Source organism: Crassostrea angulata, chromosome 9 (genome assembly GCF_025612915.1).
Source record: "Crassostrea angulata isolate pt1a10 chromosome 9, ASM2561291v2, whole genome shotgun sequence".
NCBI classification, from domain to species: Eukaryota; Metazoa; Mollusca; class Bivalvia; order Ostreida; family Ostreidae; genus Magallana; species Magallana angulata.
In genome coordinates this window covers 26,183,582-26,199,966 of record NC_069119.1, presented here as the reverse complement: position 1 = coordinate 26,199,966, position 16,385 = coordinate 26,183,582, and the positions used below count along the sequence as shown (strand labels likewise).

The 16,385-nt window shown below is 30.9% G+C and overlaps 1 protein-coding gene across 2 annotated transcripts; it reads left to right on the top strand.

Annotated features, from left to right (window-relative positions):
* The first annotated feature begins 515 nt into the window (after window positions 1–515).
* On the top strand, window positions 516–6,688 carry LOC128163473 (caspase-2-like). 2 transcript variants are annotated; one of them, XM_052827087.1, is made up of 6 exons: window positions 516–867; window positions 3,736–3,952; window positions 4,037–4,281; window positions 4,940–5,128; window positions 5,490–5,619; window positions 6,175–6,688. In XM_052827087.1, the coding sequence occupies exons 2-6, from the start codon at window positions 3,739–3,741 to the stop codon at window positions 6,405–6,407; spliced, it is 1,011 nt and encodes a 336-aa protein (XP_052683047.1). In that variant the 5' UTR covers window positions 516–867; window positions 3,736–3,738; the 3' UTR covers window positions 6,408–6,688. The 2 variants fall into 2 exon arrangements, with proteins under 2 accessions (XP_052683047.1, XP_052683046.1); XM_052827086.1 differs by having other exon boundaries at window positions 517–918.
* Window positions 6,689–16,385: the final 9,697 nt, after the last annotated feature.

Genomic DNA, 16,385 nt, shown 5'->3' with positions numbered 1-16,385 from the left:
CATGTATAGGTAAAGAACAAACAACCACACACAAGGAGAAATTACAAATGTAAACGTTTTGAGTTGCTCCTATTCATAATTTTGAAATCAGTTTCGTTTCACAGGTTCAAATTTGATTAGAAACATTAAATTCTAGTTCATGCTTACTGAGTATTGATTAAAAAATCAATAATCTATTCGTACTTATATACATGTACATCTATCTTGTTGGGGAATACATATTTAATTTAAAAATAAAGCATCTCTTTAATTATTGTGTTAATATTAATGTTATATATCATTTATCGGGGTATACCCATCTTGAATTCTTCATACTTAAAGTAGATTTCATTAATGAGTAGTAATGTATATTATATGCGTTCAATCAGATAAGCCAATTAATTATCAAATTGATTTAATCTTAATTTATTTAGAAATAGGAACAGTTATCGAACAATAGGTATCTTTTAAAGTTATATGTACATGTACAAATATTTCAATAAATGTGAATGTTTACCTTAATAACACGTATAACAAACCAAAAATTAAAATTCTCTGTTTATTTTGCCTTTAAAACAAAACACTCGCCATTTTTGTGCACAGACTAAGGATTTACGCCTACCCATTAGCAGGCGTAGATTTAAACCCAAATTTAGTCCCGACTAAGTTTCCGCCTTTTTGTGAAACGCAACTTAGTCTGGTTTTGAGGTTTAGTCCCTACTTTAGTCCGGACTAAGCTTACACCTGGACGTAGGCCTTTTTGAGAAACGGGCCCCTGGTATTTAAAAAAAATCATCATAGTCATCGACCGAAATAGATCAACGTTGTATCACGTGACCATTTTAGGGGAAATTGTTAGATCAATAATAGCAGCTTGTATCTTATCAGGTTGCATAACTAGACCAGGAAAAGATAGTGATTTGTGGACTGAACATTTAGGTCTGTAGTCACACACTTGTTTCTTTACAATCCATTTAAATTATTTATAATTTTTGCAATAGCCAAGCATTGCTTTTCAGAATATCATTTAGGTCACTCTTAGAAGTATATTTATTTCGATTATTGATAGTACACAAATTACTTGACAAGGTTCCGATGTTCTATAATGTTAAGCAAAAAATAAAAGTTGGCTACATGCATTATTCCTCGCTATGACCCCCTTATGATTTTTGTTTTACTTTCGATTTCAATTGTGCTTGTGACAACATGACCGCTTAAATAGTTTTAATAGTTTTAATGGGTATTCATGCTAGATCGAACTCGAATAATACAGGAATTTAAACACGTTACATGAATGCAAAGCTTAAAAACACATTATAGCATGCACGTAGCATCGTTTTTGAAAGAGGGGGGGGGGGGGGCAGACTCATCGTAAAAAAAGGGAAATTCCAAAAATCATGAAAATCCTAATGTGTGTGTATGTGTGTGTGTGTTTTGGAGAGGGGGGGGGGGGGGCGTAGTCTACCTATAACTTCATTTTCTGTCTTAATTTCCTTATTTTATTTCAATTTTTACATACTCTCTTAAAAAAAAGGGGGAGCAATTCCATGATAATTCAATTTATTAGTTATATGTAAATTTACATTCAAAAATTTCTTGCTACGCCCCTGTATAGTCAGTGTATTGAAAGGTAATGTTCAAAATTCAAATGAGACATTTAGCATGGCAGAATGAAATTCATAGATATCGGCATTACAATGTTGCGTTATTTAAATTTTCTTATGTTACGAAATCGCACATGCGCAAAATATAGAATTGTTAGGACAAACCGTAATTGATCACATGATTTCACTTCTTGGATTCATTATCATTTATACCGACTAAAAATAAACATTGAGACCTCAGTGGAAACTGCACACGTGTTCCATGCACGCAAATTAAAGGGACCTAGACACAATTTGAGCACAAAATTTTCAAATTTTATTTCTCCATGTTAAACATCTATAATGGTTGATATAGGTATTTGTAATGATTTATCAAAAGAATTGGAAGTCAAATATTAAGTTACAAACATACATAGATTGAAATTCTCTTGTGTAAATAAAGCTCGGATCTTGTTTTTGTTAAAGTATGTGTTGTATTGGTATATGTTTCAATCAAAAGTTGCTTTTTGTGTTGAAAATATCATTTTTAAACTCGTTGAATTGTTTGTCTTGTTTTCTACTGGTCAAGTTTTGAACAAAATTGCAATCTGTCTATTTCACAATATTTGAGAAAAAAATAAGACTTTTGCTTTGCTTACATAACTATGATTTCTTGACTCCGTATCTCGCTTATATCTTGACTTATAACGTTCTTATTTTGGTCAATCATTCTAATTACACTAGTTAACAATTTTATACTTTAAAAATTGATCTCAAATCATGTCTAGGATCCTGTTAAACTACAGACTCTTTTCTGTGCAAGATAATTATGATATTGTGGTCATTCTTGAAACCAAAAATATTTTTTGAGAGAGATTTGTTCATTTCTTTTTTTATATTTTTTATATTAAACAAAGTTTCTTTTCTTCAAAGTTAATGTAATCCAAAAACAGTCGGTCGTTTATACATGTGCAAACAATCAATGAATATATGGTGACCTAATCATGTGCAAACAATCAATGAATATATGGTGACCTAATACTTTAATGACTTTATATCAGTTCAATGATCTCGATGGATGTGTGTCAAAATGTAAATATGCAACTTTTTGTACATATTCAAACAATAGATGATACTATGGCGACCAAATATACTTTAATGACTTGTATTGATGTGTGCAAATACATATACAAAAACTAATTGTTATATACTCTCTTCTTAGTCCCCTACCGGTTTTCACCGGAGGGGACTATAGCTTTCCTCTGCATCCGTCAGTCCTTCCGTCCGTCCGTCCGTCCGTCTGTCTGTCTGTCCGTCTGTCTGTCCCACTTCAGTTTTCCACACTTTTTTTCTTTATGCGTTTGAGGAATAATATGAAATTTGCTGAACAGCTTCAAAATGTCAAACTACAGATCAAGTTTACACCTTGACATATTTTCGAGAAAATCAATTTTTTATATTCCAATTTTTTAATGTTCGGGTTGGATATTCTGCATAACAGTGCATTGTTTTCGTAATTTCCACAAACCGGTAGGGGACGTGTATTGCTTATGTAATACTCTCAGAATGCTTGTTTATTTTAGTGAGACCCGTATTGTTTTAATTGGATGATACCATTGCAAGAAAGCAATGTTTGGGCATGGCCATGCGGCAGAAATTATATTGAAAACATGGCAACAATAACGTCTAATTTAACATAACATAATTGGTAAATATAGTATTTAATCATCAGAAATATCGATGATTGATTAAAATCGCGTTAATAGTTTTTATAACAATACAGGACTGGATAAGGCTTGGTCGCGAACATAAGTCGTCGCGAACCAGTTTATCGGCAGTTAAAGTCGCCGCGAATAAAGATTGGTTTTTATATATATATATATATATATATATATATATATATATATATATATATATATATATATATATATATATATATATATATATATATATATATATATATATATATATATATATATGTGTGTATATATATATATATATATATTGTAAATGTTGTACTAACACCCACCAAGAAATTTTACACAATTTATTATTTGCTATTTAACAATTAAATACCGACTGTTTAGCCTATTTCCTACTCAACAATTCGAATACAAAGAGCTTTTCAGGATAAAAAAAAAAACCTTAAAGTTTATATTCCGCTCTGTTCAAGGAAATGGGTTCGGAAAAAGAAGACAGGTATTTTGATCCAGATAGAACATGGAAAGGACTGGCGTTGGTGATTACCAACTTTCTTAAGGGGCCACACGTTCGAGGTGGCGCTGATAATGACCGGAAGTACATGAAAGAATCATTTGAACGACTGGGGTTTGGTGTGATATGCCATGAGGATGTGACAACACCAGAGCTAACAACGCTACTGGAAGAATGTAAGTTTATTATTAATAACTAAAGTATATTTATATAAGTTTTAAAAACAGGCACCAAAATGCCAACATTTTCTTTTATTGTAGACTCAAAGAAGACAGATTTGAGCTGTTTTGCGTTTGCTATTAGTTCCCATGGGTTCGAAATGGAGAAAAAAGATGAGAATGCAAAGCAAAAGAAGAGAGGAAAAGAGAAACATGAGATAAAAACTAAACATCACGCAATACAAATGTTTGATGGAAATTTTGTTTTTACACACGATATTTTGGACTGTTTCAGTGATGCAAAATGTCCTGGTCTAAGAAATAAACCCAAGATATTTTTGATTCAGGTATGATTAACACCTGCCCACTAACATATTTTTTTTTTTGGAAAAATTTTCAAAATTGGTGTGAGATGATTTGTTATTCATATGTGAAATAAACTATAGCTATTAAGAAGACCCTCTAGTAGTATGGAGGAACAAATACCGCGTTTTGCCTCCCTATTTAGGCGGTAAATAACTTTTGAATACATTTTTATACTAAGTCTAGTATTTAAAATCAACATTATCTGCGATGGTTTATGAGCATCTTCAATTAATCGATCTGGATGAAATAATATAATTATGTAAGGTTTATTAAGGACAATATTTTCTAAGAAGGCGTTTAGTGAAGACTTGTCACTGCGTGTTTTTTTTTTAATTTTTTTTGTCAATAGATATACTGTATTGTAACGATGGATGTAGGTCGCAAATTCAGTAATTTGTAAATTTGAAATAATTTATATTTTGGCGCATTTTTCACTACAAATTTAAGTCAAATTTGAGTTCAGTTGAAACATAAAGGTTGAGATTGTGAATAAAAATTTATCAGTATAGGTGTAAAATATCAGGTATTATCAAATCAAAATGCAAAGGTTTCTCCATCGCACCTCGTGTTAAGCCCATTTATGTTTGTGGATATTAGTTTGTATGCATGCTATGTAGAATTTTTATGATAATATTTTAGGCCTGTAGAATTCCTGTTAGCAAGGCCACAGTAGATCAAAGGAGAGCTGGGGTTGGTTTTGAAACAGGCTGTTCTCAATCTAAGGTTGCAAAATTTAATCCTGCAGAACCTAATCCTGTAAAACCAGATCCACAGACTGCTATCGAAATGGAAGTTGATTCTTATCTACCTGATGCAACAAAGACAGAGGTATTCTAGTTTGAATTTTTGAATAAGCCTAGAATTTGCCTCATCTTTCTGCATAATTAGAAAACAACCCCAGATATATGGTTTTTTTTTAACAAATAATTTATTTAATATATGTATTTATACATTTATAATATTAATAATATAATATTAATCTTTTAAATATCTAAACTATGCATATTTAAAAAAAATGAAGATTGAATGAGTTTGAAATAGAGTGTGCTTTTAAATGTTGTGAGCGAGCTATTTTACCAACATGAATGTCGAAACTATCTCGAATATACTGGTAGGAAATGCTGTGAATGAATAGTAAGCTTTTCTTCATTCACGTCGATGTCTGTTGAATGGAAAAATCATTCTTTAGAATCCTTCGGTTGAGGACAAAGATAAAATCGACGCTCCTAAAGCTCAAATTATCTATCCTCCGGCACCTTTTGAGATAACAGTGGTACCCTGTTACAACGATATGCTCATCATGTTTGCCTGTCCAGAAGGTCAGTTCTTGCTTAGTTTAAATGATAATTGGACTGTCAATGTCACCGTTACAAAAAGGTTCTCAAATCAGCTTAACAATTTTTTTTTAATTTTTATCAATTTCATAACTATCAACGACAATGTGTTTTCGAACTAGGGATTTATTAGGCTACATTTAAGAGAAACATTTATTGATGCATTAAACTTTCCATGTTGCGAATGAAAAAAGTGTGCATTTATAGACCTCTTCATGGTAACTGCAGTACTGCTCCCTTGCGTTGTAAATTGATAAAACGGTGTCTAGTCGTGTTCAAAAAGACGATCAGCTATATCCGTAAATATCCGTAAATTTGCTTGTCGGAGACTTACGAGGATAGCTGGCCGAGCGTTTGGTTGAACGGTACTAAAACTGTTGGCTAAGTTGAAGTACATAGACAAATACATGGCGTACATTAAACAATATTAAACTATTGACAACTTCATATTTCAACAAACAATTTCAATTCGCTATTTTAAATTTTTCCTAACAAACCATTAAAATATCCACGCGCAATCTGTATTGTTTTTTTTTGTAGGTTATTATGCATTTAGAAATCAACGGGATGGTAGTTACATGTTGAAGCTGTTTTCCGAGTCTGTTCTTGCATGGCGTACACAATACAGATCAGCTAATCTCATGGACATGTTAAAAGATGTTACGTACAAGATGTCTGAAAATAGCTATTTTGGTCCTAAAGAATACAAAATCGTGCCATCCATTGTCCATAAACTGAGAAAAGACGTCATCTTTACTCCAGGTAGAAAATGATTGGATGTTTTGCGAGTGTAATACTGTGACGTCACAAAAGCAACATTCATAGCCTCATGCATATTTCTACATTGTTGTCGCTTGTTTGAAGTAAAGGGTTTGCTTAGGTGACCTTATGATGACATCACGAATCTCAAATATTTGTCATGACTATACAGCGGTATGTAATAACCACTGCATGCTATTGGCGGAACGTGTTATAATTATAAAGTGCTTGGTTAATCATTATTAGGAAAGAAATGTTATGTTTTCATGTTAATCATTGTAAAACAGACTTTCATTTATATATATATATATATATATATATATATATATATATATATATATATATATATATATATATATATATATATATATATATATATATATATATATATATATTTCAGTCAATATATGTTTTGATCAAGCCAACGAGATAACATCAGCCTCGGGTTTCATCCTCGGTGCATTCCGAAATTTCGTTCTTACTTTCATCATACAGAGGTACACACGTGTTGCCTAGATCATTAAACCGCGGCAATTCTCCAAGATCGTAAACAATTTTAAAATGTTAATGATTTAATTTGATCCAATTTTGAAAAGGGTTTATTGTGTGTTGGAGCAAGGGACAAAGCAGTGTTACATATTAGCGTCATTCAAAGGACAAGTTCTGTAGATTCATATTAAACCCCACGTTTTGTGCGAGGCAACCATCGCGGTTTTTTAAGACTACCTATTATTTCATTTAATATTAATTTTGAATTAAATGATAAGATAATAAACGTTTAGCGTTTCCAACTTTATATTTTTGCAATTTTATACAAAGAGGCAGTATTTAGTTCTCGTTTAGCATTATAAGATTCTACAGCTTCTGTAACGAAGAATCGACGATTCGTAATTTGATGTCGTAAGAACGTAGATTTGGCCATTAAAAATGAAAACTGTGAGTGATTAGTTTAAATGTTATCAAATTCTCGCCTGAAGTAATAAACTGTATTCAATATCTTTTTATGATTGAATTCTATTTGTAAAGCCTTATTTGATTGGCTTATATATAAAGCCTAAAATGCCCCAAGTTATGTAATATCGTATAACGTATTATACCTTATATAAATTGGAAATTTATAAGATTGATGCATTATCAAGTTTGAATTACTTGCAGCAGAAGATCAAAAAAGAAAATACTATAAGAGTTATTACTAAGTGCTTTTTATTTTATTTTATGAAATAATTATAAATACATGTAATATAGGCCCATAGGCCACATAGTTGATTTAAGCTGACTGCTCCAATGACATGTTTTCAAATGCAATCTAACTCTATTTTGCCCTGATGTATTTTTCTAATTTTCTTGATAGACTAGTCCAACTATTGACACCGTACAATTAAGTTTTGCCTTCTTTGTTACTAACAAAATATATTCAATAAAAAATTCTAACAAGAGACGAAAACATTATATTGGGATTTATATATGTTTTATATAGATTTATATACACGTAGTTGTTGTAACTCTTGTCAGTACTGACATTTTTGGTTGAATTTTTTGCATATTTTTGAACGAAATAAATGATACTTAAATCAAAATTACAGAATGGTATTTATAAAATAAATTACAAGAATATTATTTACGCAAGACTCTAGGTATATTTCCATAGTTGTATCCATTCTCTAGAAGTTTTAATTTTTTTTTTACATTATCAAGGACATTAGCTAACGCCAAACTTGGGCTTTAAAGTCAATCTTTAGTAGAATATTTATTTTCCTTTTACAGGTATTTTGTGCGTGGTTGATTTTATTACCACTAAAATCCTATTTTTTAATTCATTTATTTTAACTCGGTTTTGAATGAAAGCCCTACTGAGGTAAAATCCTCAACTTATTATAAAATGATGTACTTTAAAGTATCTTATATAAATGATTTACCTTAGGGTATCTTTCATGTGCAAACGAACCCACCAAATAGCATGCATTCATCATGATGTAATTACCTTTAAAAATCGACATATCTGGAAAAAATGACCCACATGAATTGAAATGTTTCTAATAAAGAAAAAAGCTGATGAATTTTATTATTCTACCTTGTGCTTTTAAATTGTTTGGATCTAATGGTAAAATCATGTGTATCTGTTATCAGATGAAAAAAATTGAACTTTGTGCTCTTAGGAGAAGGCATGAAAAAGGAAACTAAATTAACTAAAACTGGAATTGTATATATTCTTACAAACAAAATGAAAACTGAAAGTTTTGAATTTGATATTCCACAAAAACATGGAAATTGAAGATATGAAGACAAAAAAGCGTTTCTTTATTTGAACATTATTCTAATTTATGGGCCAGATGGTAAGGAATTAAAAAAAATTATGGGACAGCATGACGGAACTATAAACTTGAATGAAAAAGAACGCATTGCAGAGCCAAATGATATCAACGGGCTTATACTAGAAACATCCTTCACAAAAATGGACATGAAATCAGTTTTTTGTTTCTTTTTTTTCATAAAGTATATAGGGAATTTTTGCAAGCGGTCAAGACCGCCAATATTGTTTAACTTGCTTGAGGTGTTACCAAAAGTCATTTTATTTGTTCAAGGTTAACAAAACACAATTTATAAGTTTAATTTATGAATATTTTTTTTTATCTAAAAATCTTGTTGATTAACTTTGACATGATATGATATCTTCACTTGTCATTCATTGTTTAGCAGCAAATGTGCATCTTGTTTGCAACTTTCATCAATACAAAATCTCTTGTTTTTGTTTTCAGTAAAAAAAAAAGTTCAAACTGAAAGAATTTGACTTGATAAGAAATAAAATCATTTACGAAAAGTCTTAAGGACGTACAAAAGAATATCTGAGTATTCCACCTTTAAGGAAAATAAAAAAATAGACAGGGATCCGAAATGCATTAAATACAAAAGTGAAAAAATTTGAATAAAGGACTTATAAAACCTCAAAATCAATGTATAAATGAAGATGAAAGATTTTTTGAGAATGGAAATAATTTAAAACTTTGATCAAACGTTGAAAAAGCAGGACAAGATGAACAAAAGCAGGGCAACCTTTGGATTACAAAGCAAATGAGAAAGTAATGAAGCAGAGAGGGGAGTCAGACACAACTGTATGCTAAATAAGCATGTTGAGTTGGCAGTCTAATAAGGATATCAACATGCAAAAACGTATTAAGGTGAGGTGGGACACCTACAAGTTGTCAGGTACATCCTAACGAAATAAGGAAAAAAATCGAGTAAAATTTTATTAATGTTTTCTTTCCCAAAATAAATAACAGTGTAGCGCAATTGGTTTGGGCGTTAGCTATGAATCTGTAATTAAGTCATGAGTCATGAGTTATGAATCCTGCCTGGGCTTTCATTACTATTACCTTTCCAAAAATTTCTAAAATGTATTTTTTGCTCAAATGTTGTAAAAAAAAAATTTAAATTCGGAATCGGTAAAAGTATTATGATTTCTCTTATATAATGTACTTTTATCCACACTAATATCGATAAGTGTCCTCTCAATTTCATTGGAATAATATTGAAGGTATAAATGAATTAAAATCATAAACAAACGGGAAACAAGGAGATTCGTAAAACAATGAAAGGAGGTTCTGATTGTGAAATAAATCTACTAGCATTATTGAGTAAGTAGACTAAGTCTTTAGTCTCTAGTCTTAGTACAGTAACCTCGTATATCCGAAATTTTGAGAGAAATCACATTGCCATTTGTAGCAAGTAGTAAATAGAAAACGAATGTAGCTTGTAAATAGCTACGATATGAGGCGTCCATTCAAAGAAAAAGCTCTTAAATTTAGACCAATTTTATTTATCTTTTAAAAAAATGCAATGCACCCTCAATAGAGAAGATTCCTGGCAACATTAATGTGTAACCCAAGATTAAGACTGCTACAATAGTAAATATACACTGTTTGAAGATTTCGAACTAGGCCGCTATGAAACTGCATTGTTTAGCATTTGGGATTCTAGCTTTGAGCAAGGAGGCCTAATCTTTAAAAAAAGGATTGGACTGGTTTAAAATCTACTGATAACAAGTCCAAAGAAATTCATTGGTCTTAAAGAAAATTGGGATTATAAGATCTAGATTTTGAGATACTGTGTATTTGTGCTGAAACTTCAACGCTAGAAAAGATAACTTTAAGATTTGGATGGATTCGACTTTCAATTCGATTCAATAATATAACAAAAATAGATCAGAACCTATTTACTTTTATTTGACGAATAAGATTCCGCCAAAAATTAAAACAACAAAATCAATCTCTCCCCATTATTTCATATCAAATTCGTTAAAAATTTCCGACGTCCAATTAAGCCCAATTTATAAGTTCTTTTATTATAAAAAAAATTGACATTAAAGTCATTACAAGTGTTTCAGGTGCGAATAACATTTCACACTCAGCTCATGGTGATTTACACGTTCTTTCTCCGTAAAAATTATATAATTGAAATCATGACTATTTCGGATTCTAAATGAGAATAAAGAGAAGCAGCATCTGCGCAGTCTGTATCAATTTGTTTAACTTCATTACTGTACGTGTCTGAACTACTTCTTTATTTTCAAGATTTAAAAAAAAATGTATGATAGAAGCACCTCATCTGTAATTAGCATCTGCTGGCTCTTGATTTTAATTAAATTTATTCCGTGTCTACTTGGTTTCTTTTTCTACAAAAATAAATACATTGCGTAATAGAATTTATTATGGAAGAACGAAATCACAGTTTTTTGAGAGCCTTGGCGACATTTTGAGATTCATTTTTCAAGAATAAAAAAATCATACTGTCAATTTCTTTTTAAAAAAAATTGTACATGTATTTCTTGACTTTATTTACACCGCCATCGATTACAAGTATATGTAACTATATAAAGTAAGTACAAAAAATTAAAAAAAATGTAAATACAGTATACAGTACTTTATCTGTCCTGATATCAACAAAAATTTAAAGCTTTAGAGGTTTTTTTTTTAATATCAAATGTTCATTATGTTTAAAATAAAAGACATTAAATATCAAAAATTGAATAATAAGAGTTATCTTTCTTGTTTCATGCATTTAAATTCAACGGAAATATACATTAAATTTCGTGGATTGGTCAAAAAAATAAATTGTGTATGTGAATTTTATTAATAATTATAAAATCTATAAAATGTACACAGACTCAAATACTAGACAATAACTAGTAGTAAATAAAATCAGAACCTATTTACTTTTATTTGACGAATAAGATTCCGTCAAAAATTAAAACAACAAAATCAATCTCTCCGGGCCCCATTATTTCATATCAAAGTCGTTAAAAATTTCCGACGTCCAATTAAGCTCAATTTATAAGTTCGTTTATTATCAAAAATTGACATAAAAGACATTACAAGTGTCTCTGGTGTGAATAACATTTCACACTCAGCTTATGGTGATTTACACGTCCTTTCTCCGTGTAAATTATACAATTTTGAAATTTAGAAGCATTTACATGTTTTTCCTCCTTACATATACTGCCAAAGATTTATGAGTTTTGTTTCCTTATTGGTGAGCTGAAAATGATACATATTCATGAGAACCAGAAAAGTTCAATGAGTTGGCCCACACTCTATAAGGCTATATGAAATTGACATTGCCTATACAATAATTGGCATACATTAAATGCTAAAACTCATACACTTAATTTATTTCTTAATAACTTAATTTGATCAATAACAAAAAAAACCAATCAACCGCATATAACAAAAGATAAAAACAGAGCTTCTTGTTCATGTTTGAAACTTAATTTACTGATTTGAATTGCAATATTCAAGTCCAAATAAATCGATGCTGGCCTAAACTAACGGTTCCAATTCATAAAACAGCTTTGATGTCTGCTCTTGCAATTCCTTGTATCTGTTATCAAATCCTCGAAATTACAAAACAGATTCAAAGCCTACGCACTTAACGTTGATGCATCAAAGTCTTTTCAATTACGTAGTTTATATAAATTCGCAACCACTATCTTATAAGATGCGTCTAGCAATTAATTTGTATTCCTGTTAGATAAGTACTTACAGTCCTGTCTCTAGCTAAAGCAGTAGAGGGGAAAAAATTTAATCAATGTTTCTGAAAAAAAAATGTTCAGAATGAAGCAATCAATGTCATTTTGTGCGTCTGGAATTATCTTTCTACAAAACCAAAATCAATACACAACTTCTTGCAAAATTGCAGACGATGAGAAATTATGGCCGTCGAAGTCATTCCCGCGATTATAGCTCGCCGTTAATCTCTTAGCTGCACGCGGTGTTTAATAATCCCTGAAAACTGGCACGTTTTTTTTTCATCATGATGGACGCACCTTTTTTCTCTCAGTTTACATTAAAACTTAACAAACCATTGATTACTGTTTTGAATAATTATTACCGCCGATGATAATGGTTCTTTCTCCTTTATTCCATGCCAAGCCTTCGCGTGTAATAATTTAAGCTGTGCAAATTTCAGTCATGCATTATTTAGGGTGAAAAAAAAATACTCAACAAGTTTTTTTAATGACATTTTCGTTTAATCAAACTTCAGAAAATTAAGCATGTATTTTGATTTAAATGAATCATTAAGCAAGACTCAAAAGAGGTTAATATCAATCCTTCCCCCCAAAAAAATCCTAAAAAAAAAACCCCAAAAACCCCCATAGAAAACCAAGAATAAATGATGTACAGGTATATTAGAAAACAACTAAATGCAAAAATCATTTAAATCAAATTCTTTAATTTTAATTATTCATAATATTTTTTTTCAGTTTTCTCAGGACAATTATGAAAGTCTTTTTTAACACTCAAATTATCAACTAAACAAAAGAAATTGCTTTTAATTAACTCTCCACTATAAAATGTACGTCTAGTATTCAAAAGATTGGCTGCTTCCATTTTAAAATTTGATTATTAAAATGATGGATCTTAGTTTAAAACATTTTCTTAAGACTTGAACTGAAGTTATTTCAATTTTTTAAGCTATACCATCGATGTTTTGGCTTAAAAAAATGAAATAACTTCATCAATTAACTTTTTGAAAAAGTTGACTTTGATATCCACATTAAGGAGTTATACACTATTAGTATCATAAAAATTTATACCTTGATCTCTGATGGAGAGAACTAATATAGGCTATTTTTGCCTGCTGTTCAATCCATATTCACCACTTATATATACTTATATGTTTCTTTTTGAATAAAATATTTCTTAAACTAAGGAGGAATCCCTTTGAGACTGTATTAAACTCCTTTGGATGAAGAGCTCTATATCAAAATATAGCAAAATATCTAAGTTTAAAATATTTAAATTTAATACGGTTTTTTTCTTTGGTCAATAATAGTTTATACGTATATAAACACGTCATATCCTAAAAGTTTAAGGTAGACCGAACGGTTAATTTATTGACCTTTTTGCCTCTTTAATTCCTCCATCACTATGTTCCCTCCATTCTAATACAACGCAATTTAAAATTGTCTGAGGACTGATTTCTTCATCGGGTTTTTTTTTTGTTTTTTAGATTCTATGATTTTTTTTTTTACTTAATTGTATAAGACGACAATTACATTATTTCTTCATAGATCCATAACCTTCGCTTTCATGGTGATTTCTGACTTTAAACATAACTTTCAGAAAGTAACTCAAGCAACGATGCAAAAAGCTTACCCCACTTTGACCAGTAAAGCGCTTATAAATAGCAAATGTTTTTGCTAGCTGACACCCCCCCCCCCCCCCCCACCAGAATTTCTGTGTTGATCGAAAATGCTCTTCACAACGGTTTTGGTCAAAATATTTAAAAATTGATTAGCTCGTTCATGGGAGAATTTCATTGATTAAGGAGCCCGGATGGTCAACAAGGAAAAATCCGTAGATTTTTACCTTTTTTAAAAGTTGGCTATCTTCCTATAGTTTGTTATATAGAGCTCTTCTTCTAAGGGATATTAGAACCATTTTAACAAGACCTTGGACTTTCAGTAGGATGTAACGATCTATTTCTTGCGTCAAAACAAGTTAAAATGATGCTGGTTTCAAGCAAAATATACACCGATTGCGTAGTCGTCGCTCGAAAGCCAGACAAATCCTGTTGATTTCAAAGAGCCATGGCTGAGTGGCCTACAATGAAATAGACAGGCCTACGTCACATTACTGTTTGACTTAACTACACGAAGTCCAAGCTCTTGTTAAAATGGTTCTATTACAGTCTGAAAACGGCCACAACCATCGATCGCGAGCCCTCTTAAATTCCAACAAATCCATCAAAACAATTTACGATGTCTATTCGGGTTACTCTTGATGTGTATATATATATCGTTTTTTGTTCGTCATCGCCTCTGCGTCAATTTGTTTTTATTGAATCATCAGTGAAATCATTAAAATTCATAGGAGGACTCAAATTAAATTGATGGTTTTTTGTGCACGTAACTCTCACCATCAAATGGATATTCCCAACGAACTACAGAAACACATTTTTTATTCATTGCATATACAGTGAATTAAGCACAATGCAATATATATATATACGAATATTGATTTTAAAAATCGATATATTTCGCTGAAAGATGGGGCACCCGAAAATCTGAGTCGGCCGGACTATTAACTTCCGGGTTTCGGAACCGTCATGTGTATCCGTAATATATATATACGATCGGTTTTCCATGAGGAACTTACGGTTTTCAGTTTGTGACCCTTAATACCGTTGTCACTGTTATTTATTTTATTGATATAAGAATTGCAGAAAGGGCACTTCAAATGCATTCAGCATATATAATCCGATTTATGTTATGTAATAATAAGAGGAAGACAGAAATGAAATTCGTGAAAATACAGTTACTTAATTAAGTCTGTATTTGATTAATTAAATCCCTGAGTTATCAGTTCCACAAATCTGCGGCTATTTTCTGTAAGATTGAAAGTATTCTAGAGAGCAGAATTGGAAAATATCATAACGCGATGCGGAAATTATGAATATTGATGTAAGGATTTTACAAAATATTTTTCTAGATTATTATCAACTTAATGTACATATTTACTACATATACTACTTTAACTCATTTGGGAGAACCTTTTATCACGAGATAAAAACTCACTTTATATTTGAATATAGCCATTCACAGCATTGACTATAGACGTTGAATTCCAAATTGCCCTAAGCAATGGTGTAGAAAGAGGGGTGGGTGATTCTTGATCGCATACACTCCACCTTTATACTTGGCCCCGTATCCCATTTACCAGTTTTAAAATTTGCCAACGTTATGAAATTGTGCTCTCTCTCTCTCTCTCTCTCTCTCTCTCTCTCTCTCTCTCTCATTAAGAACATTTGTGTGCAACGTACGTTGATCGAACAGCTGGCAAAAGAAAATCTTTATTAGTTTTCTACTCATGAATATCATGCATGCATGTTATTTTAAGATATTGATGACATTTGTTAAAATTCACGTAAATTTACGACAATTTCGAACGATTATTTTTTCATATATATATTTAAGCATTGTGCCGGTCAATTACGCCAGTGCCAAGGTGGCATTTTTGCACCCATCTAAGCTGCATGTATCGAAAAATTCAAATATGTCTAGGATAGAACATCGCTTAAAGAGTTTATAACTACTTTTGTTATTGATGTATCTCATCTGTCAGGTGAGATATATTTACCATAAAGAATAAATTAATACAGGAAAATAATTTTTCTCATCGGAAAAACAAGTTTTCTGTAGGATATTTGGAAGTTCCTATATACTGGAATAATAGAACTTACTCTAGGAATTTAAAATTCCAAAAGGATTTAAACAAAACTTCCCAAGGATTTTAAATTATGATAGGAAATCTTAATCTCCTATAGGAACACTACCTGTTTTCTCCTATAGGAAATAAAATTCCTGTAGGATTTTTAACATTTCTTGTAGGAAAACTATTTCTCCTCTGGGAATTATACTTTCCTATGGTAAATTAATTTTCAAAGGTAAATATCTCACCTGTCAGGTGAGATACACTAAATCCAAAAGTGATTTT